Source organism: Rana temporaria, chromosome 3 (genome assembly GCF_905171775.1).
Source record: "Rana temporaria chromosome 3, aRanTem1.1, whole genome shotgun sequence".
Classification (NCBI taxonomy): Eukaryota; Metazoa; Chordata; class Amphibia; order Anura; family Ranidae; genus Rana; species Rana temporaria.
Window position 1 is genome coordinate 414,142,197 of NC_053491.1, and position 24,529 is coordinate 414,166,725.

At 47.7% G+C, this 24,529-nt stretch overlaps 1 protein-coding gene across 1 annotated transcript in view; it reads left to right on the plus strand.

Moving 5' to 3' along the window:
• Window positions 1-24,529, plus strand: part of LOC120933091 (disintegrin and metalloproteinase domain-containing protein 28-like) — a 150,991-nt gene that overhangs the window by 54,146 nt on the left and 72,316 nt on the right. Inside the window, exon 3 of the mRNA XM_040346090.1 lies at window positions 23,218-23,320. Coding sequence (XP_040202024.1) covers window positions 23,218-23,320 — 103 coding nt within the window. The remainder of the gene's footprint in view (window positions 1-23,217; window positions 23,321-24,529) is intronic.

A 24,529-nucleotide genomic window follows, 5' to 3' on the forward strand; every position in this document is an offset into this window, starting at 1 on the left:
AAGGCCTATCTCATTTCTTGAGACCCTAACAAGCCAGGAATGCCCACAGATGGCACTGATGAGGTGGCACAGATGGCACCTAGGCGGCACAGATGGCACTGAGATGGGTACTGATGAGATGGGTACTGATGTGCACCGATGAGGCCTGTGTACTGGTGGACACAGGTGGGCACTGATGAGGCGGCACAGATGGCACTAATGAGGCGGCACAGATGGCACTAATGAGGTGGCACAGATGGCACTGAGATGGGTACTGATGAGATGGGTACTGATGTGCACTGATTGACTGTGGCACAGGTGGGCACTGATGAGGTGGCACAGGTGGGCACTGATTGCAGATGGGCACTGGGCACAGGGGGTACTGGTGGCACAGGTGGGCACGGTGGCACAGGTGGGCATGGTGGCAAAGGTGGGCACGGTGGTACTGGTGGGCATGGTGGTACTGGTGGGCACGGTGGTACTGGTAGGCACAGGTGGGCACACGGTGGTACTGGTGGGCACGCGGTGGTACTGGGGGGCACTCGGTGGTATTGGGGAGCACACAGGGGTACTGGGGGGCACTGTGGTACTGTGGGGGGCACTGTGGCAGGCACTGTAGTACTGGGGGGTACTGTGTGGGGCACTGTAGTACTGTGGGGGGCACTGTGTGGGGCACTGTAGTACTGTGGGGGGCACAGGTGGTGGCACTGGTTAGTCATTTTTATTTTTTTATCGCTGGTTACTTTGATTTCTCTCCCCTCCTCACACGCGGTGTCTGTGTGAGGAGGGGAGAGCTGGCAATGAGAGATGATCTCATATGTTTACATATGAGATTATCTCTCATTGGCCGCACAGATCGCGCTGTAAATAACCGCTGCGATTGGCTATTTACCGCGATCTGTGTTTGGCTGTGTCCAAGGGACACGGCCAGCACAGCAGTTCCCCGCTGCGTGCTCGGGAGCGCGCGCGGGGAACGAGCAAAGGGGCGGCTGTAAAAAGACGGCCTGTTAGGGATTGAGAGCCGCGCTGCGGCCGTACAAAGTCATACGGCCGTCAGCTAATGGTTAAGTGGTTAAAGGAGAAGTATGGGTAAAGGTATTTTGGCCATACTTCTCCTATGGATCACAGGAGTGCAGTTTGTTCTGCTCTGTGATCCATTTTCAGCTTACAGCGGGCTGAAGCTCTCTGTCAGGTGACATCACAGAGGCGGTCCAGGCTCTAAAAAGATCCTGATCACATGGTCGGTGTCCACCCAGAAGCCTGGATAGGCACCTAGCTCAGCCTCTCAGCTATCCGCTAAGTGTCTGAGGCAGACTCTTCCACCCCCCCCCCCCCCTACAGCCCAGCACTCAAGTGAGCGCTGGAGGAGAGAGCAGAGAGAGCCTCTCACTACAGAGCCGGAGGGGGACAGATTCAGAATTTGATCAATGCTGCATCCACCTGGGTAAGTATAATTGTTTTTTTTTTTTTTAATCCTGAACTCTTTTAAAGACTCTATAGAGAAAATACTATATTAATGTAATGTATCTAATAACAACTTAAAGTACATAAACCACAGACATCAGGTTCACATTACAGTTTGTCTCATCCTCTTTCAGGTGCTGTTTTGGAAAAACTTTTAGTGCAACCTACATATGCAATGTACAGTAGTGATGTTCATTTCCATCTAGTGCGGTGGTTCTCAACCTTGCTAGTGCCGTGACCCCTTGATAAAATTTCCCAAGTTGTGGGGACCCCTGTCAGTAAAATTATTTTCGCAGCGTGGGTTGTCAGCACCAAAGGCAAGACACATAATTTGAGCCCCTAATCAATCTGTGGACATTTAACCACTTAAGGACCGCCTAACGCCGATATAAGTCGGCAGAATGGCACGGCTGGGCACATCAACGTATACAGTATGTACGTTGATCTTTAAGCCCAGCCGTGGGTCGCAGGCAGGCGCCCACGGGCACGCTCCCACGACCCAGTCCAGCCGCTGGAGTCCCGCGATCGGTCCCCGGAGCTGAAGAACGGGGAGAGCCGTGTGTAAACACAGCTTCCCCGTTCTTCACTGTGGCAGTGTCATCGATCGTGTGATCTCTTTTATAGGGATCCAGACTAATAGAACACCACCTTTAGTAACTGTTTGTTCGTCTCATCCCTGTAACCTTCAATAAAACACTGACAACAGCTTATCTTTGAGTGGACGTGGGGGTCGGCCACAGCTTTATTTTGGTAAATCATAACTTGAACTTTATTAAACTTTATTAACCTCTCATAGGTTGTTCACCAGGGGGAAGCAACCAGCCAGCCGCCGGCCTAAGCCGACGGGCATAATAGCCTTCCACCTCTCCTTTGCATAACTTTATTCTCCTGTACCGTCAGCTGTGACTTCGCAATCAACCAATAGAAATACTCGCATATACCAATGCAAATTAAAAAAACAGGGGCCTGCAAGTCCAACAACATATCACCCGTACAACATAAAAGGCATAGTAAAATATTTCTTTTCTTTTTTTTTTTTTTTTTTTTTTTTATTCTCTTTTTTTTTTTTTTTTTTTACGATATATTGTTCTCTATTGTTTTTTTTTTTTTTTTTTTAAACAGGGGGTTACAAACGTGAAAGAAAACAACCTAGTAGCACCAGAAAATAGGGGCGGGAGGGCGGGGAGCTTCCTCTGCTGGCGCTGCTGCAAGGTAAGAGGAAGTGGGAGGGGTGGAATCCCTCCTTAAAGCACCTCTGGCCCAACCTCCTAAGCAAAGCTCCCTTTCCCTGCCATCTAACTGGTCCTGGGCTAGCCTATAGGGGGCCTCCATCTGCCGCAAGGGAGGGGGGGGGGAGTGAGGCTCACTATTAACCCCTTCCTGCTTTCCCTGACCTATTCTATTAGTCCGTGGCACCTAGCCCTAATTGGCCCAGTGCCAACCACAATCGATGATGTCACACCTACAGCCACACCCCCCTACAGTTGTAAACACACATTGGGTGAAACATAACCCCTTCAACGCCCCCTGTGGTTAACTCCCAAACTGCAACTGTCATTTCCACAGTAAACAATGCATTTTAAATGCATTTTTTGCTGTGAAAATGACAATGGTCCCAAAAATGTGTCAAAATTGTCCGAAGTGTCCGCCATAATGTCGCAGTCACAAAAAAAAATCGCTGATCGCCGCCATTAGTAGTAAAAAATTTTTTTTAGAAAAATGCAATAAAACTATACCATATTTTGTAAACGCTATAAATTTTGAGCGAACCAACCGATAAACGCTTATTGCGATTTTTTTTTACAAAAAATAGGTAGAAGAATACGTATCGGCCTAAAATGAGGAAAAAAAATGTTTTTTATATATTTTGGGGGATATTTATTATAGCAAAAAGTAAAAAATATAGATTTTTTTTTAAATTGTCGCTCTATTTTTGTTTATAGCGCAAAAAATAAAAACAGCAGAGGTGATCAAATACTACCAAAATAAAGCTCTATTTGTGGGAAAAAAACGACACCAATTTTGTTTGGGAGCCACGTCGCACGACCGCGCAATTGTCTGTTAAACCGACGCAGTGCCGAATCGCAAAACCTGGCCTGGTCCTTTATCTGCATTTTGGTCCAGGTCTTAAGTGGTTAAACGCTCCCTGAGTCCCTTCAACTCTGAGGCCGGGTTCACACCTATGCAAATTTGTTGCGGCTTAAACCGCATCCAATTCGCATTACAATATAAAATACATTGATTTCAATGAGGCTGGTTCACATATGTGCGATGCATTTGCACTGCGTATTGCCGAAAAAGTGTTTTCAAGACATTGCGGCTCAGGTGCGAATTCAGGCCCATTATCTTCTATGGGCACGCATCTGATTCGCACATGTGTTAATTTCTCTTCAGGATTTCTCTCATTCAGCTCAATACACTTCCCCTCTCCCAGGTCTCCAAATTCACATCTAAAATGGAGCTGATCTGCTGAACAGTTCTCTTATCTCTCTGCAGAGATAAGAGAGCTGAAATTCGCACTGCACAAGTCATAGTTGCCAACATTTGAAAAAAAGACACTTTGCAGCACAGCTATGAACATGCCGCCGCGCTCGCGACCAATGGCTCCGCATCTTAAAGGGGACATACCTGGACGCCCATGTGCGCAGCTGTGCCATTCTGTCGCCGTACATCGTCGTGCGGCAGTTGGCAAGCGGTTAATCTTTATCAACTGTCATTGCATGCATGCATTTTGTAAACTAAAAAAAATATTTCTTAGGCCCGGTTCACACTGGTGCAATGTGAGAACCCTGCGAATCTACTGCGGGTTCCCGCATCGCACCCGACATGCATGGCAGTTCACACTGCCATATGCAATCTGCTAGGGAGTGTCATTATATGTTAAAGACACCCCCAGTTCAGCTTGCGTATCGCACTTCCAACTGACAGTTCAGACTTGAATCAGATTGCATATGTGTGAACACACATGTGATCCGATTGTGGTCCGAACAGAAAAAAGTCACACCACACAGACATCGCATGTAATGTGAACAGCAGTGCGCACAAAAATGTTCAAATGTACAGATAAAAAAGTAATCTCCTTAAAATGACCACACCGTATAAGCTTTTATCTCCATAAATGGTATCAACATTCCCTGCACTTATTGCCAAAAACGGTGGCAAATTAAATAAAAGGATATTAAAAAAAAAGTTTGCCTACAAAAGATTGAAGGATAGGTGCACTATTATCTTCCAAAATCATACCATTTGTTGATCTAGTGCAAGCCTGTGGAAGAAAGCCAGGGATGTGCTTTGAATTATGTGCTTGCATTTACCTAAATGATCATTCATGACACTGTGCTAAGTGTTGCCAACTTACTTGCCTTTTTATAATTAAAATGTAGTAGAGTCCAGGGGCGTTGCTAGGTGCCAACAAGACCAGGGGCGCAGGGTGACCTACGTGAGTGTGTGTGTTAGTACACAAACACACACACACTGACATAACCTGCATACACTAACACGACCTGACCTGCATACACTGACTTGACTACACTGACCTGACTAGACTGACCTGACCTGTCCTGCATACACTGACCTGACCACACTGACATGATCTGACTACACTGACCTGACCACACTGACCTGACCTGCATACACTGACCTGACCTGACTACACTGACCTGAGCTGACCTGCATACAATGACCTGACTACACTGACCTCACCTGAATACAATGACCTGACCTGCATACACTGACCTGTCTACACTGACCTGACCTGTCCTGCATACACTGACCTGCCTTGCATACACTGACCTGTCCTGCATACACTGACCTGACCTGACTACACTGACCTGACCTGACTACACTGACCTGACCTGACTACACTGACCAGACCTGACTACACTGACCAGACCTGACTACACTGACCTGACCTGACTACACTGACCTGACCTGATTACACTGACCTGACTACACTGACCTGACCTACATACACTGACTACACTGACCTGACTACACTGACCTGACTACACTGACCTGACTACACTGACCTGACATGATTACACTGACCTGACCTGACTACACTGACCTGACCTGACTACACTGACCTGACTACACTGACCTGACCTGACTACACTGACCTGACCTACATACACTGACCTGACTACACTGACCTGATTACACTGACCTGACCTGACTACACTGACCTGACCTACATACACTGACCTGACTACACTGACCTGACCTGACTTTACTGACCTGACCTACATACACTGACCTGACTACGCTGACCTGACCTGACTACACTGACCTGACTACACTGACCTGACTACACTGACCTGACCTACATACACTGACCTGACTACACTGACCTGACTACACTGACCTGAATACACTGACCTGACTACACTGACCTGACTACACTGACCTGACCACACTGACCTGACCACACTACACTGACCTACATACACTGACTACACTGACCTACATACACTGACCTGACTACACTGACCTGACCTGTATACACTGACCTACCTACACTGAGTTAGGGCTGTATATTGTACTATAGGGGCAGGTTAGGGCTGTATAATGTACCATAGGGGCAGGTTAAGGCTCGGCTGTATAAAGTGAGTGACAATGTGCTCACTTACTGTGTAGCTGCAGATACAGACTTTCGTGGCTCCTGTGTACTCTCTTCCTTCTCCTCCAGGATCAGCCAATAAACGAGCCTTTGGGTGGAGTAGAGGAGGCAGCCACACCCCCATCTCTGCCCACCAACTCCAGCTTACTCGGGAGGCATTGAAGATCGTGGAGGGACAGCCCTGCCTGATTGGATGACTGGGGAGACAGGCAGCCCCCCTCCCCTGCACCGCTGGGCCCCCTGCCGACACACCCTGGACTGACACCCTCTTATGTGCGGCACCCAGGGTGGCCCAGGAGTGGACTGTATATATGGGGTAACCCGCACTTAGGATGAAGATGTTAAAATATAATAAATATAAGACTGCAGCCCCCCCTATTATGTATCCCCCAGAGGAGATACAAAAAATTTAGAAAATGGGGTGTGGGGGTGGTGGCGCTGTCTCTACAATCCCTATATGTATAAGGAAGGGTGGGGGATGAGAATATAGATCAGACCAAGGGTGTAATTGTATAATAAACCATAGGTAAAATCCTAGAAGGAAATTGCTAATATCTTTAAAGAAGAAATGAGACAACTAAATAAGTTTAGAAAAACTGGTGAGCAGCATATATGTATATGTGAACCACTAAGTTATGACACTAATGTGAAATCTGTGCTACTCATATCAGTACAATTACTAAGTGAACACGCACACATATATATGAAATAAGGGGTTCAGATTAAACCACCAAAAATAAAAAGTTAAATAAATAATGAAAAAATAAATAAATAAATAATGAAATAAAAAAAAACATTATTTATTTCACTTATTCATTTTTTTTATTTCATTATTTATTTCACTTTTTCTTTTTGGTGGTTTAATCTGAACCCCTTATTTCATATATATGTGTGCGTGTTCACTTAGTAATTGTACTGATATGAGTAGCACAGATTTCACATTAGTGTCATAACTTAGTCCATGGCCAGTCCATCCATCGATCCATGTCCATGTCCCCGTCCCACTCCCCACACTCCCCTACCTTAGTGTCACACAAGTCAAGCCGGGAAGCAGCATGGCACATCTTCTCCATCCAGTGTGCTTGCCAGAGCCCAGAGCACAGCGTGACATGTCTCCCCGCCTCAGCGCACTGACTAGTGCGCTGAGGCGGGGAGGCGTGTCACGCTGTGCTCTGGGCTCTGGCAAAGCACACTGGGTGGAGCAAGATGGCCGCCGCTCCGGAGCTAGGCCAAAGCCGGGGACTTTCCTAGGCTCCGGAGCGCTCCGCGGATCGATCGCGGGGTCCCCTACAACCGGGACAAGTCCCGGCAGTCTAAATTAGCCGGGACTAGGTCCCAAATAACGGGATTGTCCCGTTAAAAACGGGACAGTTGGCAAGTATGACAAGTGTGAATCCGGCCTTACAGTATTAAAACCCCTTATGGTACATTTTAGGATGTTCCACTCTCTCTGTGTTTTCCTTTCTTTCCCTTTTATCTCTCTCTATCCTAATTTCTTGTCCCCCCCCCATCCCTTTTTCTAGACGTCTTTCTTGTTCTCTTATTTTTTTCTCTACCTTTTTTCTTTGTTCTTTCCCCTCTTTTCCTCTCTCTTCCATGTATTCTCTATTTTTACTCCTTCTCTTTCTCCTTGGTGGGGGGGGGGGGAGTTGGGATGAGTGTCAATGCTGGGGGGAGTTCTGATCAGCTCTTGATCAAGGTAATCTGCTGATCTGAGAACTGTAGTAGAGACTTTTAATGGCAACTATAATCACAGGTAGTGTTACTCACTGTGTCTCCGACTTGATGGTGTCTCATAGCAGTGACACCTATGCCAAAATCTGGAGATAGGGTCTCCTTCACTTCATATTCCTCACCATTCAACTGACCTCTAGTCTCTGCCCCCCAGCCATGTCGTGAACTGAATGGATGGCTGTGATGAGGCTGAGTATGTGGCTGCGGGCTCCAGGAACAGCCCAGCTGGATCGCCACAGGCTCCAGGGACAGCCCTGCTGAGCGGCTGCAAAAAGGCCTGGCAAATCATCATTCGACCCCCGAGGGGGTCCCGACCACCAGGTTGAGAACCACTGATCTAGTGGTTGACATGCACATTACTTCATTCAATGTTATCCCACTACAGTAGTGCAGAGAAACCTCCACAAACCTAAGAGAGGGGGCCCAAGGTTTTGACTGCCTAGAGGCCTCCTCAGAGCTTAATCTGGCACTGTGACAAACCATATATACAACATCAATGACTGGACGGATGTGGCTTTGCTCACAATTGGTTATCAATATGAAATAAAGAGGGGACTTCCTAGATTTTGTTGAAGAATTGTACAGGGCAAAATGTAAAAAAAAAGGCCTAGGATATAAGCTACAGGATCACTATTTTTAAAGTGTTACTAAACCCACAATCAGTCTGTATATGCAGTAAAGCATGCTTGTTATACTCATTGTGGAACCTAAGGGGTTAAAGGGGTTGTAAAGGTTCGTCTTTTATTTTCTAAATAGGTTCCTTTAAGCTAGTGCATTGTTGGTTCACTTACCCCTTTTCTTCGATTTCCCTTCTAAATGTTTTTTTTCTTTGTTTGAATTTCTCACTTCCTGTTTCTCCTCTGTAAGCTTTCCACCATCATCTGAGCAGTGGAAAGTCATCTAGAACAGCTTACTGAGGAGAAACAGGAAGTCAGAAATTCAGACAAAGAAAACAAAGAAAAAAACATTTGGAAGGGAAATTGAAGAAAAAGGTGAGTGAACCAACAATGCACTAGCTTAAAGGAACCTATTTCGAAAATAAAAAATGAACCTTTACAACCCATTTAATCCTCTGCAAAAAGCAGTTTGATCCTGGCTTCTTAGATCCTCCCCTTTTGTCCCCACTGTCCTCCTTATAGTACAGAGCCTTTGGAGTCATTCTGCACATTCTCAGTTTGGTGTGTATTGCTACAGAGTTTTTTTGTGATCAGCAGAGGGCCAATCAGCACTGTCCAGACAGAGGGTCAGGGGTCCTGCAGCCTTATTGGACCGTCAGAGGAGAATGAAAACTCCTCCTACAAGCTTTAACCAGACACTTATAGGAGTCACAAAACTGCTATATACTGCTGATGAGACAAGGTATTTAGCAGTTTATATTTACTAAAATATTTGCATTTCCATGTTCTGTGTACTGTGGGAGACCAGATCTAGTGAATGCAGGGTCCTGGGTTTAGTAACACTTTATTGAAAAACATACAAAGTTCCTGCTTATTAGAATTCATTATCGAATTTTGAAAGAATATTCTTTTGAAAATCTTATCTATGAATTTTCTTTCGAAGTTTCACACCATTAGTTTGGCCATCAAATTTTAGCAATTGGGCATGTTGGAAATTTTTGGGAAAAAAATTATTTTCTAATCAATGATGGGATAATTGTGCAAGAAATGTAACCAAAAAAGAAATGCGCACGTGCAAAAAAAGAAAATTCCTGGAAAGAAAAGAAGATTCCCAGCCACAAAAATTATTTTCTGTAGCAACATGAGGTGAAATTGAAGGCTTGGTTAGTCAATTTCCAAAATCAATGGTGGCATCATCGGATCACAAAACGCACAATATTTCTGATTTTCAAAACAACAATTTTTTTTTTTGATATTTGACCATGTATGGCCAGCTTTAGAGTCTCTAAAAGACATCACCCAATACTAGCTGTCTATGCCCTGTCATTGCTGGCTGTTTTAGTAAAAGACCATATCCACACCTCTGTAGAACAGTTATGGGGGTGTCCAGAATTTTCAAAGATATAAAGGCTGTTGAACAATCCAGTATAAATTGGGAGATGGTTATCTTTCAGTGTGTAGCGCCTGTGTACTTTATGGTACTGGTGCTAGTCAAATTTAAGGGTAGATCAGAGTGTAGTTAAACTCTGATCCAGATTGTTGAGTGCAAAACAGGGTCTCTGTCTCAGCTTGGCTGTGCTGCAGGCTTATTCTGTTGTACTGGGGTGTTCTTCCAGCCCCAGTGCTGCAGGTGGCAGCAGTGGAGTGAAGGTTTGGGTGCTCTTTCCCAGCAGACAATCAGGAGGGTTTGTCCACGCTGTGCATGCGGGGGAGGGGTATTTATTGGACAGACGCCATTGGTTCTGGGTCTTCTTCGTCCAGTGTGGCACCCACCTTTAGGGTGGCCACATCACGGTGCCCCGGTGTTATGGCCTACCTGGCCGGGGCGTGCGTGCCACGTGGTGTTCCTGGTTCCGGGACCATCCTGGCCCTGAGCATCTGAACAGCGACGGGGACCCAATGTGTGACTGGGTTACCACTCTGAAGATCCCAAGCTGTACTGCTGTTCGGTGGGGAGTCAGTCTGAGGAGCGCCATTGAGAGACTGGCGGTCCAAAAGGGCCTGGACAAAACACCGGGGATCAAGGTAGCCGCACACTGAGGTATTGATCACCTGTCAGTCGGTACCTGGGCGACAAGTTGAAGGAGATCCAGGCGTAACTATCCAAGAGGGGATATATACAAGAATCTAACCCAGAGAGGGCCTGTGGAAGAGGTGTCTTTCTGAGGCTCATTGAGGGAGGTCTGTGGCAGAGACTATTTCCTCAAGTTCAAGTTCACCAAGGAGGGTCTGTGGCAGAGACTTTATCCTACAATTGGCGCAGAGAAGTGTTACGCTTGGAAGCAGGACTGTTTCCCTATTATCACGCCTGAATCTGCTATTCTCCCTTCTCTTCAACCTTACTTTCCTCACCACAAGTTTATTGTTTTTACCCGGCTGGGTAATAAAGAGCACAGCAAAGAGTACCTGTCGTGGACATTCCTTTACTTCTGTCTATGCAAATACACATCACTCACCCCTAGGAATTCGGAGGAACCATGAGGTAATGTGCTGGTTCAAAAATCCAGCAGCTCCTCTGGGGGTAATGCTACACGTGGGGGCTCGTCCGGGATTGGCTGTTACCTCAAAATACCCGAATACAGAAGTTTAATCTACAATTGATTTAAGGAATTATCGAGTGTTAAAATGTGCCTGGTCAGGAAGGAGTTAACGTCGCCATTGAAGCTAGGTGCACGTGCAGTGAAGCCATGTGCCCCTGCCACGTCTGAAGAAAAGAACTCAGGTGGGAAGAGTCACCCACCCCTGCGTGAGACGCGGGCTGAGTTTGGCACCAAAGGATAGAGTGATTGCCCACCCATGAGAGAAGGTCATTCGAACATGTCTGTGCCATCAACGCCATCTGGAAAGCTGCGACCCCTGATGTCTATGCTGGGAGTCAACGCAATGTCTGCTGTCGCTGGAGTACCCCTGACAGATACCGGAATTCGAATGCGGACCCAGGGGAAGTTCGTCTTGTTTCTTGTTTTCTAGCGGTAGCGTGGAGGCCCTCGGACTGTCCTGCCCCCGATGTTCGGACCTGGCCGTCCGCCTTTTGCCACATGCAAGAGATGCCGGCGTTACCTATTCCAAGTGGAACCACCGACTGAGTCTCCCGGGGAGTATCAACGGAGATAATCGATGTGGATGATAAGGAATGTGTGCCTAGTGTGCAAGCGGATGCCGTACCGGAGACAACACCAACCAACGTTGTCTCTGTGTGGCAGGCTACCGTGAAGATGGGCCCCGCTCAGGCTTCCCACGGCTGTGGTCGAGGCCTGCCTGTGAGTAAGAGTGATGCAGCCAATGACTTTGCTGGAGGGCGTACATGCATGCCCACAGAGGAGTGTGACACATCGGACTTGGACTCCTTGTCTGACAATGGGGACGATAGATGGTTTGAACCAGAGTTTCCCAAGTCGCAGTGGGGTAAAAACTCCCAAGCCAACAGGTCCCGTAGACGCAAGAAACGCTCCGGGCCATGCCGCACCAATTGCGAGTGTTCCTTAGCTTACATGGGAAGTTGAAGTGCCAAGCACCAGCGTCGCTAACCCTATGCCTGCTCTTCTGCCTGTACTGAGGAGAGCTCCTGACGCTGTCGTAGTACAAGGCCGTGGAGACCAACGGCGGATCCAGGGGGGGGGGGCAACAGGGAAATTGCCCCCCCCGAGACAATCATGTCACAGTCACACATTCGCTTGCTGTTTTTAAAAAAAAATTTTTTTTTTTTTTTTGGGGGGGGGGGGGGGGGGGGTTGTTTCACTGCTTGCTCTGCAGCTATCTGCCGCTGTCTCGAGTCTCTCTCAGACTCTCACATCAGCTAATCAGCGGCGCTGCTGCCGAGAGAGAGAGAGACTCGTCTGTGTGTCACATCTGTGTAGTTACGCGGCGGCGTCGCACAATCATTCATAGCAGGCGCGGAGGAGGAGGTGGGTCGTAACCCGGGCACATGATTCAGCCCAGAACAGGGGCAGACCATCCAGACAGGGGAGACCAGGCATCAGCACACCTTTCACTGTGAAACAGCAGCATTGCAAAGAATACACTCTGCCTGCGGTGTGTGTTCGGGATTCAAAGCTAATTTCTGTCCCCCCCTCCTCCCTCCAGTCTCGTGCTGTGTGGGGTCCTTGTTATCTCTGACTCAGCCCCCCCCTCCAATCACCAGTGCGGTGTGTTGAGAGACCTGGGAGGCGGAGCTCACTGTAGCTCCTGTCGGCTGGCCGGAGGAAGGGAGGAGGTGAGTGGAGTTGAAGTTTCCTAGGGGGGATAGTAGTTGCAAACTTTCAAGGAGATGTTTTCTTCAGGAGAAGAATCTTGGAGGAGATAGTGAGGGGGGGGTGAGGTGAGGTCTGCAGCCTGATCACATGTGACAGATCACTTCTAAACATGAACAGTCTGTGCAAACATCATCCAATCCAATTGTTCAGATTAGATATGTGGAGTCATTTATAGCCATTCATGTAATCTGTATATATGTGGTGAGTTCACACCTCTGATTGTACAGACTCAGAGCCTGGATAACACAGTGTTATATGAATGATCATATATTTACCTTCACATTATCTGGGCATACAGAGTGCTAGGGGCTGGATTTCATAGATCTGTACTTACATCTAGTAGTACTGTTGTATGATTTATTGTTGTAAATGTCTTTAATGGATGATTTTATTTTTATTTTTTTATTATTATTATATACGTCGCTATCTGACCACTTCTCAGCCCCCATCTTGCATCACCCCCCAGACCACTTCATACAGACACCACTCCGATCTGCTTCCTACCCCCGTCCCCCCCCCCCACCTCCAGCTGAGGGACATCATTCCATGGTCACTTTCCTTCCCTTTTCTTCTCAACATCACTCCCTGATTACCCCATAGACACCACAAGACATCCCTCCCCATTATGCCACTGCCAGTCCGCCATACCCTCCAAACTCCTCTCCTGTACTAACTGCGCCCATCATACCCTCCACACTCCTCTTCTGTACTAACTGCACCCATCATACCCTTAACACTCCTCTTCTGTACTAACTGCACCCATCATACCTTCCAAACTCCTCTTCTTCTGTACTAACTGCACCCATCATACCCTCTGCACTCCTCTTCTGTACTAACTGCACCAATCATACCCTCCGCACTCCTCTTCTGTACTAACTGCACCCATCATACCCTCCGCACTCCTCTTCTGTACTAACTGCACCCATCATACCCTCCGCACTCCTCTTCTGTACTAACTGCACCCATCATACCTTCAAAACTCCTCTCCTGTACTAACTGCACCCATCATACCCTCTGCACTCCTCTCCTGTACTAACTGCACCCATCATACCTTCCAAACTCCTCTTCTTCTGTACTAACTGCACCCATCATACCCTCTGCACTCCTCTCCTGTACATACTGCCCATGTCATACACTCCACACTCCTCTTCTATACATACTGCCCCCATCATAACCTCCACACTCCTCTCCTGTACATACTGCCCCCATCATACCCTCCACACTCCTCTCCTGTACATACTGCCCCCATCATACCCTCCACACTCCTCTCCTGTACATACTGCCCCCATCATACCATTCACACTCCTCTCCTGTACATACTGCCCCCATCACACCCTCCACACTCCTCTCCTGTACATACTGCCCCCATCATACCATCCACACTCCTCTCCTGTACATACTGCCCCCATCACACCCTCCACACTCCTCTCCTGTACATACTGTCCCAGTCATACACTCCACACTCCTCTCCTGTACATACTGCCCCTGTCATACACTCCACACACCTCTTCTATACATACTGCCCCCATCATACCCTCCACATTCCTCTCCTGTACATACTGTCCCCATCATACCCTCCACACTCCTCTCCTGTACATACTGCATCATTTTCCCCTCCACACTCCTCTCCTGTACATACTGCGTCATTTTCCCCTCCGCACTCCTCTCCTGTACATACTGCCCCCTCATACCATCCCAACTGCTCTTCAATACATACTGTCCCCATCATACCCTCTGCACTCCTCTCCTGTACATACTGCCCCCCTCATACCTTCCCAACTCCTCTTCAATACAAACTGTCCCCATTATACCCTCCGCACTCCTCTCCTGTACATACTGCCCCCCTCATACCTTCCCAACTCCTCTTCAATACAAACTGTCCCCATTATACCCTCCGCACTCCTCTCCTGTACATACTGCCCCCCTCATACCTTCCCAACTCCTCTTCAATACAAACTGTCCCCATTATACCCTCCGCACTCCTCTCCTGTACATACTGCCCCCCTCATACCCTCTGCACTCCTCTTCTGCAGAACCCTGTGCATTCAGATGTAATGGGCAACTCTGTGGAGAACACTGTTGACTCTAATATAAAGGGGGACTCTTGTGATTAACTCCATATGATTAGAAATTGTATTTAATCACAAAAATATATATACAGTGTATACTGCATAAAAAAAATAGCTGTGCATTGCTTTGTACAGAGGTAATGAATTTAATGTACTACAAAAAAAAAAAAATATATATATATATATATATATATATATATATATGTATTGGCGTGCGCTGCTAATGTGTTCGGGTTTGGCTTGACGAAAAGGTGGCAACCCTACTCACTGTCCGCCCTCACTCCGGGACACAGCCACTGGCAAGTGACAATCCACATCTGGTGGCAGGGAATGTGGCAAGTGACACACTCGGGGCTCCCACTGATTCTGCATTATTACAATGTAATAATATAAATAATGCACTTCAATCATCCTGACACCATAACAACCATGGCGCCATGATGATTGAAGCGCCAACACCAGCCATTGCCCCGACAATTTGCCCGCAAAATTTTCTGCACGTGCCCCTCCCGAGACCAGACTCTGGATCCGCCCCTGGTGGAGACCCCTGTACCTTGCCAAAACTGGCCCGTCTGCAGTGCATCTTTATGAGAAAGGTGGCCACCGAGTACGGGTGGGAATATCCTTATGTGCCACCAGCCCTCATGTCTGTGATTGAGCAAAGGCGAGAGGACTGGTATTGGGATGCAGTTTGGGAGCGTTTAAATGTGCCAAAGGCTGACCGCAATATGGAATATGCATTTGTCTGTGTTGGCCATCGGTTCGAGGATTGTTTTAGAAACTGGAGCCCTGGCTGGTACATTTTCAGTGATAGAGTGGTCCTTAAATGTCCCGGGAAAGTAGATTGAGTTTTCTCCATTACCACTACTGACCACCGAGGGAACATCATCACTCTGCCAGATCCAAGGTTCTACAAGTAGGCCCCATGCCTGCGTTGTCACCTTTACTTTTTGCTTTAAAGAAGTTACGGACAAGAACTGTTGCCCCTTTCCAGTTTTTGTTTTCCTTCCACCGGATCCACACTTTGTTGTTTGTGCAGAACTTCGGGGGGTTTGATAAGTTAGCAAGGATAGGGTCTTGTCGGCTTCTTCACAGCACCAGAAAAAAAATGACCAAGAGCACATAGTTTTTTATACCTCTCTTTTTCTACTGTTTGTTCTAAGTGAACAATGGACTGCCTTATCCTGGTAGTATCAGTGCACTGACCACTAGGGGCAGTGTTCTTCAACTTCTACCAGCGCAGAGAACTATTGTACATAACCATGTTTCTTCTTTAGCCTTGCAGCAGAAAAAAAAAACACATAAATATGATTATTGCCGTTTGTGTATTTCAGCACTTATTGATGTCTCCTTGGGAGGAGGGGAAATTTCGCCCTCTGACGAGAGGGTGCAGTTTCAACTCCAATCTTGGTGACTGTATGTATATATAGTTATTTGGATACGTCTCTTTGGGAGGAAAGGGAGTTTCATCTAGTGGCGGGGGTGCAGTTCCAGTTCATCCCTCAGGGACCAAAAATGTATAATAGTTGATGTATATATGTATATGGTTTTTCTTTGCTTTCTTCCTATTTTATTCTGCAGGTGGTTTGAACAGCTATCAACAACTGTCAGAGAATGGGGCAGTATAGATAGTCAGGATTGTAAAAAAAAATAATTCTATGTATCACTGTACATAAATGCATACATGATAATGTTTTAAAAAAAAAATGTTTGTATTTTTCTATTCTCTCCTTTTCTACTATCTTTTTCTGTTGTTATGCAGATTCAGGTCCGGTATTCAGGAGTGAATACCTTTTCTTGAGACACTGAGGACAGTGTCTATTCATGTAGGGGGAATGTGTAGCGCCTGTGTACTTTATGGTACCGCTGCTAGTCAAATTTAAGGGTAGATCAGAGTGTAGTTAAACTCTGATCCAGATTGTTGAGTGCAAAACAGGGTCTCTGTCTCAGCTTGGCTGTGCTGCAGGCTTATTCTGTTGTACTGGGGTGTTCCTCCAGCCCCGGTGCTGCAGGTGGCAGCAGTGGAGTGAAGGTTTAGGTGCTCTTTCCCAGCAGACAATCAGGAGGGTTTGTCCTCGCTGTGCATGCTGGGAATGGGTATTTATGGGACAGATGCCATTGGTTCTGGGTCTTCTTCGTCCAGTGTGGCACCCACCTTTAGGGTGGCCACATCACGGCGCCCCAGCGTTATGGCCTACCTGGCTGGGGCGTGCGTGCCATGCGGTGTTCCTGGTTCTGGGGACCATGCTGGTCCGCAGTATGGTTCAGGCCAGCATGGTCCCGGACCATGCTCTGGGACCCAGTCACACATTCAGTGTGTGACTGGGTTCCCACTCTGAAGATCCCAAGCTGTACTGCTGTTCGGTGGGGAGTCAGTTTGAGGAGCGCTATTGAGAGGCTGGCGGTCCAAAAGGCCTGGACAAAACACCGGGGATCAAGGTAGCCGCACACTGAGGGATTGATCACCTGTCAGTCGGTACCTGGGCGACAAGTTGAAGGAGATCCAGGCGTAACTATCCAAGAGGTGATATCTACAAGAATCTAACCCAGAGAGGGCCTGTGGCAGAGGTGTCTTTCTGAGGCTCATTGAGGGAGGTCTGTGGCAGAGACTATTTCCTCAAGTTCAAGCTCACCAAGGAGGGTCTGTGGCAGACAGGGCCGGATTCGTGACAAGGCCACCGAGGCCAGGCCTCAGGGCGGCATTGAGTGCAGGGGCGGTGCCGCCCCCCCCCCCGACCTGCCTTTACCTAGTCCCACCACGGTTGTCTCCCACATAATGCAGCACCCGGCAGCCGGCTTGCTACAGCGGTACTTGCGAGAGTAGCATTGTGTATGGGCAGGGGGGCGGCGGCGTGCTTGGCGGGGGGCCGGGGGGGATTAGTGTGGACTGTGCGGAGCAGCTCAAGCCTCCATAAGCGGCCGATGACTGACTGGCTGCTTGTAATTGGACTGGGGGAGCCTTAAGCCCCGCCCACCCTCCTCCCTGCGGCTTGTGTTTACTGCATCGTACTCGGGAGGGGTCTGTCTGATGACAGGAGGAGGGGAACCTCCTGGCAGGTACAATTTAATAAATTACTTTTTTGTGTGGAAATTAATATACAGGTCATGATTTTGCAATAAAGTAATCCATGCTGCAAACTTATTAAACAGTCTCCACCTTCAGTAAAAGTTCATGTTCTGCAAAGTTTGTAGTACATGAAATTTCACTGAAGGTGGAGACTGTTTAATGAGTTTGCAGCATGGATTACTTTATTGCAAAAATGATCTGCGTATTAACCACTTAACGACCGCCTTCCTCATATATACGTCAGCAGAATGGCATGGCTGGGCAAGATGTACGTACCGGTACGTCCTGTACATCTGCCCAGTCGCGGGCGCGCGCCCGCGGCGTTCTCCCGTGACCCGGTCAGAAGCTCCGGGACCGCGGGACCGGCGGATCCGATCGCCGCTGGGGTCCCGCGATCGGTCCCCGGAGCTGAAGAACGGGGAGAGCCGCGTGTAAATACGGCTTCCCTGTGCTTCACTGTGGCGGCTGCATCGATCGTGTCATCCCCTTTATAGGGATACACAATCGATGACGTCACTCCTACAGCCACACCCCCCTACAGTTGTAAACACACACTAGGTGAAACACAACTCCTTCAGCGCCCCCTGTGGTTAACTCCCAAACTGCAACTGTCATTTCCACAATAAACAATGCATTTTTTGCTGTGAAAATGACAATGGGCCAAATCCTCAAAAGGGATACGCGGGCGGAACTGCTGTTCAGCCTGCGTATCCCTGTGCCTATCTTTGGAACTGATCCTCAGAAGCAGTTTTCCAAAGATAGGCAGAAGATCCAACATCTGTAAGACACTTACACTGTCAGATCTTAGGATGCAGTACCGCATCCGCCGCTGGGGGCATTTCGCATCGAAATGCCGCTTTGCGTATGCAAATGAGGACTTACGGAGATCCACAAAGCTTTTCAGCTTTGTGTTTTCTGCGTAAGTTTACGTTTGCATACGTAAAATTTGTTCTGCTTTTACAAGGTGTAAACTGTTTACACCTTGTAAAAACAGACCTTTTTTTCGTTCGCCGCAATTTTTTTTTAAATTAGATTTTTTTTTTGGCCGTATCTTTTTTTTAACCCGTCGCAACTTTATTGTCCCGTCGCAATCCACAAAGCCCGGCGTAACGTAATTTTGCGCGATGCACGTCGGGAAAAATGACATCACGGGCATGCGCAGTACGTCCGGCGCGGGAGCGCGCCTAATTTAAATGGGAATCGCCCATTTTTATTAGGAACGCCTTGCGCCGGACGGAGTTAAGTTGCACTGCCGCAAATTTCCAGGTAAGTGCTTTGAGGATCGGCACCTAACTTGGGAGATTTGCGGCAGTGTAACTTAACTCTGAAAAGTTAAGTTAGGCCGTTTTTTTTAGGATTTGGCCCAATGGTCCTAAAAATGTGTCAAAATTGTCCGAAGTGTCCGCCATAATGTCGCATTTACGAAAAAAAACGCTGATCGCCGCCATTGGTAGTAAAAAAAAATTATTAATAAAAATGCAATAAAACTATCCCCTATTTTGTAAACGCTATAAATGTTGCGCAAACCAACCGATAATCGCTTATTGCATTTTTTTTTACCAAAAATATGTAGAATAATACGTATCGGCCTAAACTGGGGGATATTTATTATAGCAAAAAGTAAAAAATATAGCATTTTTTTCAAAATTGTCGCTCTATTTTTGTTTATAGCGCAAAAAATAAAAACCGCAGAGGTGATCAAATACCACCAAAAGAAATCTCTATTTGTGGGAAAAAAAGGACGCCAATTTTGTTTGGGAGCCACGTCGCATGATTGCGCAATTGTCAGTTAAAGCGACGCAGTCCCGATTTGCAAAAAGGGGCTGGTCCTTTAGCTGCATTTTGGTCCAGGGCTTAAGTGGTTAAGGAACATTCAAGGAATGTGGTCTGTTTAATGAGTTTGCCTAGGTTCACACTGCTGCGAATTCAAAATCGCGGTAAAATGCGCGATTTTACCGCGATTTCGCGGCCGCGATTTTGCCGCGATTTGCCGCGATTTCGGCCGCAATTTAATGTAAATCGCGGCCCGAAATCGCAAAAAGTAGTACAGGAACTACTTTTTGAAATCGCAGATGCGGCGTCGCACTGATTAGGACAGTGCCATTGCCGACAATTGCCGGCAAATTCCGCCGATTTGAGATGCGATTTGACATGTCAAATCGCATCTCAAATCGTTCCAAATCATACCCAGTGTGAACCAGGGCTAAGTATTAATTTCAGCATGTGCAAAGTGTTCCATGCATGCTGAAATCAATCTAAACTCATTAAGGAGGTTGAGGCTGCACTCATTGTCGCTGATTAGGCGGCACTCTAAGGGCCCTTTCACACGGGGCGGATCAGTAATGATCCGCCTCCGTGTGTCCGTAAGCTCAGCGGGGATCGCTCCGTAAATCCCTGCTGAGCCGTCGGATGACAAGGCGGTCTCCGCACACTGTGCAGGGACCGCCCTGTCTTTTCTCCGCTCTCCCCTATGGGGGATCAGATGAACACGGACCGTGTGTCCGTGTTCATCCGATCCGCAGACGGAAGAAAAAATAGGGTTTTCTTCCGTCTGCAAAATCAGATGTTTGCGTAGGCGGATGATTACAGGTGTCAGCGGATATTTATCCGCTGACACCCGCAATCACATAGGGACCAATGTATGTCCCTTTTTCATCCGCAAACGGATGGATGAAAAAGCGGACATACGGTCTGCACGTCTGAAAGGGGCCTATGGCTACTTTTACAAGGAGGCATCAGCGGCGTGAAAAAACGTTACTGATGTTTTTGCAGCGCTATTCGGTCACTAGCAGGACGCTTTTAACCCCCGCTAGCAGCCGAAAAAGGGTTAAAACCGCCCGCAAATCACCAGCGCCTGTTTGCTGGCGGTTCGGCGGAGCTGCCCATTGATTTCAATGGATGGGGCCCTTTAGGAGCGGTGTATACACCGCTCCTACAGCGCCTCAAAGAAGCGGCTTGCAGGACTTTTTTTACTGTCCTGCCAGCGCACCGCTCCAGTGTGAAAGCCTTCAGCTTTCACACTGGAGTGAAAGGAGAGGCTCTTTCAGGGCACTTGGCAGGCGCTATTTTTAGCATTCTAGCACCTGCAAAGCGCCCCAGTGTGAAAGTAGCCTTAAGCTGCCCTGATAAGGCAGCACTGATATGCTACACTAATAAGGCAGCACTGATATGCTACACTGATGAGGCCGCAATGATAAGCTGCACTGATAAGCTGCACTGGTGAGGCTGCATTGATAGGCAATGATGAGACTGCATTGTCGGGCACTGGTAAAGGCTGTGCTGATGGGCACCGGTGAGGTTGCATTGATGGGTACCAATGAGGCTGCATTGATGGGTACCAATGAGGCTGCATTGATGGGCATTGGTGAGGCTGCTATGATGGGCATTGGTGAGGCTGCTATGATGGGCATTGGTGAGGCTGCGTTGATGGGCACTGATCAGTCCACACTGATGGCCAATGATAAGCTGCACTGGTGAGACTGCATTGATAGGCAATGGTGAGGCTGCATTGTCGGGCACTGGTGAGGCTGCATTGATGAGCACTGGTGAGGTTGCATTGATGGGTACCAATGAAGCTGCATTGATGGGCACCAGTGAGGCTGCTATGATGGGCATTGGTGAGGCTGCGCTGATGGGCACCGGTGAGGCTGCGCTGATGGGCACTGATCAGTCAGCACTGATGAGCACTGTCTGCACTAGTGAGGGTGCATTGATGGGCTCTGATAAGCCCCCTAGGTTCTTTTAGCCCCCTAGTGTCACCTTTCCATGTCACTGGATGAGGCAGCTGAATGTCAACACAGCTGGCAGTGGCTTGGAGCAATAGCCAGTCTGTTATTGTTTTCTTTTTAATTGCAATAGTAGGCTGGCTATTGTGCCTGACCACTGCTTGCTATCAATCAGCAGAGGAGGGAACTGGAGGCAAATGTTCACCTTCAGGTCCTCCTCTGCTGATTGACAGCGGGCAATGGGTGGGTGCAATAGCCAGCCTGCTATTGGCTAATGAAATGTAAAATATTCTAAATCAGGCTGGCTATTGTTTCTAGCCGCTGATGGGTGACTTGACGCTGGTGTTCTATCAATACAAGGGATTGATAGAACATAGGCAAAAGAGGGGCAAGGATGAGCAGAGAACGGAGCGGGGAAGGTGTTCTATCAAAGATTGCAACAGCGGTGGAATGTGTGACCAGTCACATGGTCATACATTTTTACATAATCATGCCCACGCCCACGGCAAAAGGAGGAGAGTTCCAAATGTTTCAGGGCAGATTGAGCCATTGAGTCAGAACTTTTACATTTTTAAATAATGTCCTACGAAGATATTATCGATGAGTTTGCCAAAAGAAAAAAGTTAGAACTAAAAATATTTAGGGAGTTTCTTACTGCTATAATCTTTAAAAGGCATTTTCTGTATTACAGAGTATTTTCAGTCTGTACAATTAAAGCCAGTTATTTTCAGTGTTCTCGTGTGTGGAAATATGTTTTTAATTGATCTATTGTAGCAGTCATCGATAAAGGACAAGAATGGCGGTGTGTGTGGGGGGGGAGGGGCGGCATTGAAGGACCCGGCCTTGGGGCGGCAAAGGGAGTAAATCCGGGCCTGGTGGCAGAGACTTTATCCTACAATTGTCCGAGTGATACTCCGCCTGCCAGGTCAGTGAGAGAGGCCTGTCCGGGTACGCTAAACATGGCCGATCCGCCCTATAGGCTCACTATGCAAGCCGCTTAGGGCCCCGCAAAGCCTGGAAGGGTCCCCCAAATTACTAGAGGCCCCGCCTGGTAAGAAGTCATTTTTGCCCCCTCAACCTGCTTCTCAACTCGCTGGCTGCATGGGAGAAGAGGCAAGAAGTCTCAATTTAATGTAAGATGTCATTTCCGACAGCAGAACACCCCCTCCCCCAACTTCTCAACTTTCTTTAATGTGACATGTCACTGTCGTCAGCGCCCCCCGCTTCTCATTTTTAATGAGCCATGTCATTTTGCTTAGGACCCCAGGGAGGTCAGGATCGGCACTGATGCTAAACCCACTGCGGCGGGAGTGGTGCAGAGAAGTGTTGCGCTCGGGAGCAGGACTGTTTCCCTATCATCACGCCTGAATCTGCTGTTCTCCCTTCTCTTCAACTTTACTTTCCTAACCACAAGTTTATTGTTTTTACCCGGCTGGGTAATAAAGAGCACAGAAAAGAGCACCTTCCTTTACTTCTCTCTATGCAAATACGCATCACTCACCCCTAGGAATTCGGAGGAGCCATGAGGTAATGTGCCGCCCAAAAATCCAGCAGCTCCTCCGGGGGTAATGCTACAAGTGTTATTTGTGAATAACTTTAGTCCTTGAATACAAGAGATTTGATTGTGGACAGAAGCACAGTGGAACATTACATGGATTCTCTTTTGTTATCTTTCTTGCTATTTGTTTCAGATGTTCTTGTAGGTGCTGATTACTGCTTTCGCTACAACTTAAATGGCGAGTTCTTTGGATACTGTACTAAGTCAGGGGACATATATCTAAAATGTTCTACTCCGTGAGTATATATTATATATATAAAAGCAGCTCTTATTAAGATGAAAAAATGATACAGTCACAATATTCCAGAGGGTAGACTTGGTTATTTTACACGCTTGAACAGTTCAGATTGCAAATACCAGTGCTGTGCTGGCCAAGTACTAGAACTACGAATGTGGCAGGTAGGAAGTGTGACTGTTACCCTTTTGTGGCAAAAACCCAGAGCGTGATTTTTTTTTCCTTCCTGTCAGCATTGACAATACTATGTTCACGATTGGTGCTGTCAAATGTTACTCCCTGTATATCTAAATTACACAGGAGTCACCTCTACAAAAAAATATATATATATATATATTTACAGCCCTCAAAATTTCCACTCCCCTGCTAGCATTTGGCGAGTGGATTTAAGCTGTGGGCGAGTGATAACAGTTCTGCATGACCAACAGTTCAATCTGTGCCTACACTTAGAGCCACGCTGCGATTGGCGGCAGAAGAGGAAAGGTGTGTGCCCAGGAAAAGTAGTCTGGTGAGCCGCACGGCGCACACATGCAGAGCAGTACACAGGTGCTCTCCTTACAATTCTCGTTAAGCCATGGGACCTGATAGTATGACCTCTCTGAGCCTGGCTTCCCAACCTGAAATATGTAGCTGGAGAGCAGAGAGCAGGAAGGAAGGAACAAGTGAGCTGGAGGACTGCGATTATCACCACTCTGGGTGTCCCAGGTAGGCAGTGCAGCACAGCGCTCACCAAGAGTTGCCCTGACAAGAGAGCGGCAGTATGCTGTGCGGTGTCAGTGTGCGCTGTGTTGTGGTGTCATTGGCCATGCAGGTGTGTGAATCCTGGTGCTGGATTGTACTCCCTCCCGCTGTGCTGCAGCTCCTCTCCTCACTGCCTGACTGAATGAAAGGGGGAACAGGGGCTCCTGATTATGAGAGTGGGTAGAATAGGAGAGGGAGAGAGAGGAGGATGGATGGGGGTTGCAGAGGAGACAGCAAGAGAATGGGGGAAAAGACCTGGTTCTAGAGAGAGAAGGCAGAGGAGGAGGAGGGAGTCTTGTACATAAGAAGAGGGAGAGCAATATTTGCAGAAGTAAAAAAGTCCATGTCCCTCTGGTTTGCCCCAGTGCCATATCCCTCTGGTTTGCCCCAGTGCCATGTCCCTCTGGTTTGCCCCAGTGCCATGTCCCTCTGGTCTTCCCCCCCCAGTGCCATATGCCTCTGGTTTGCC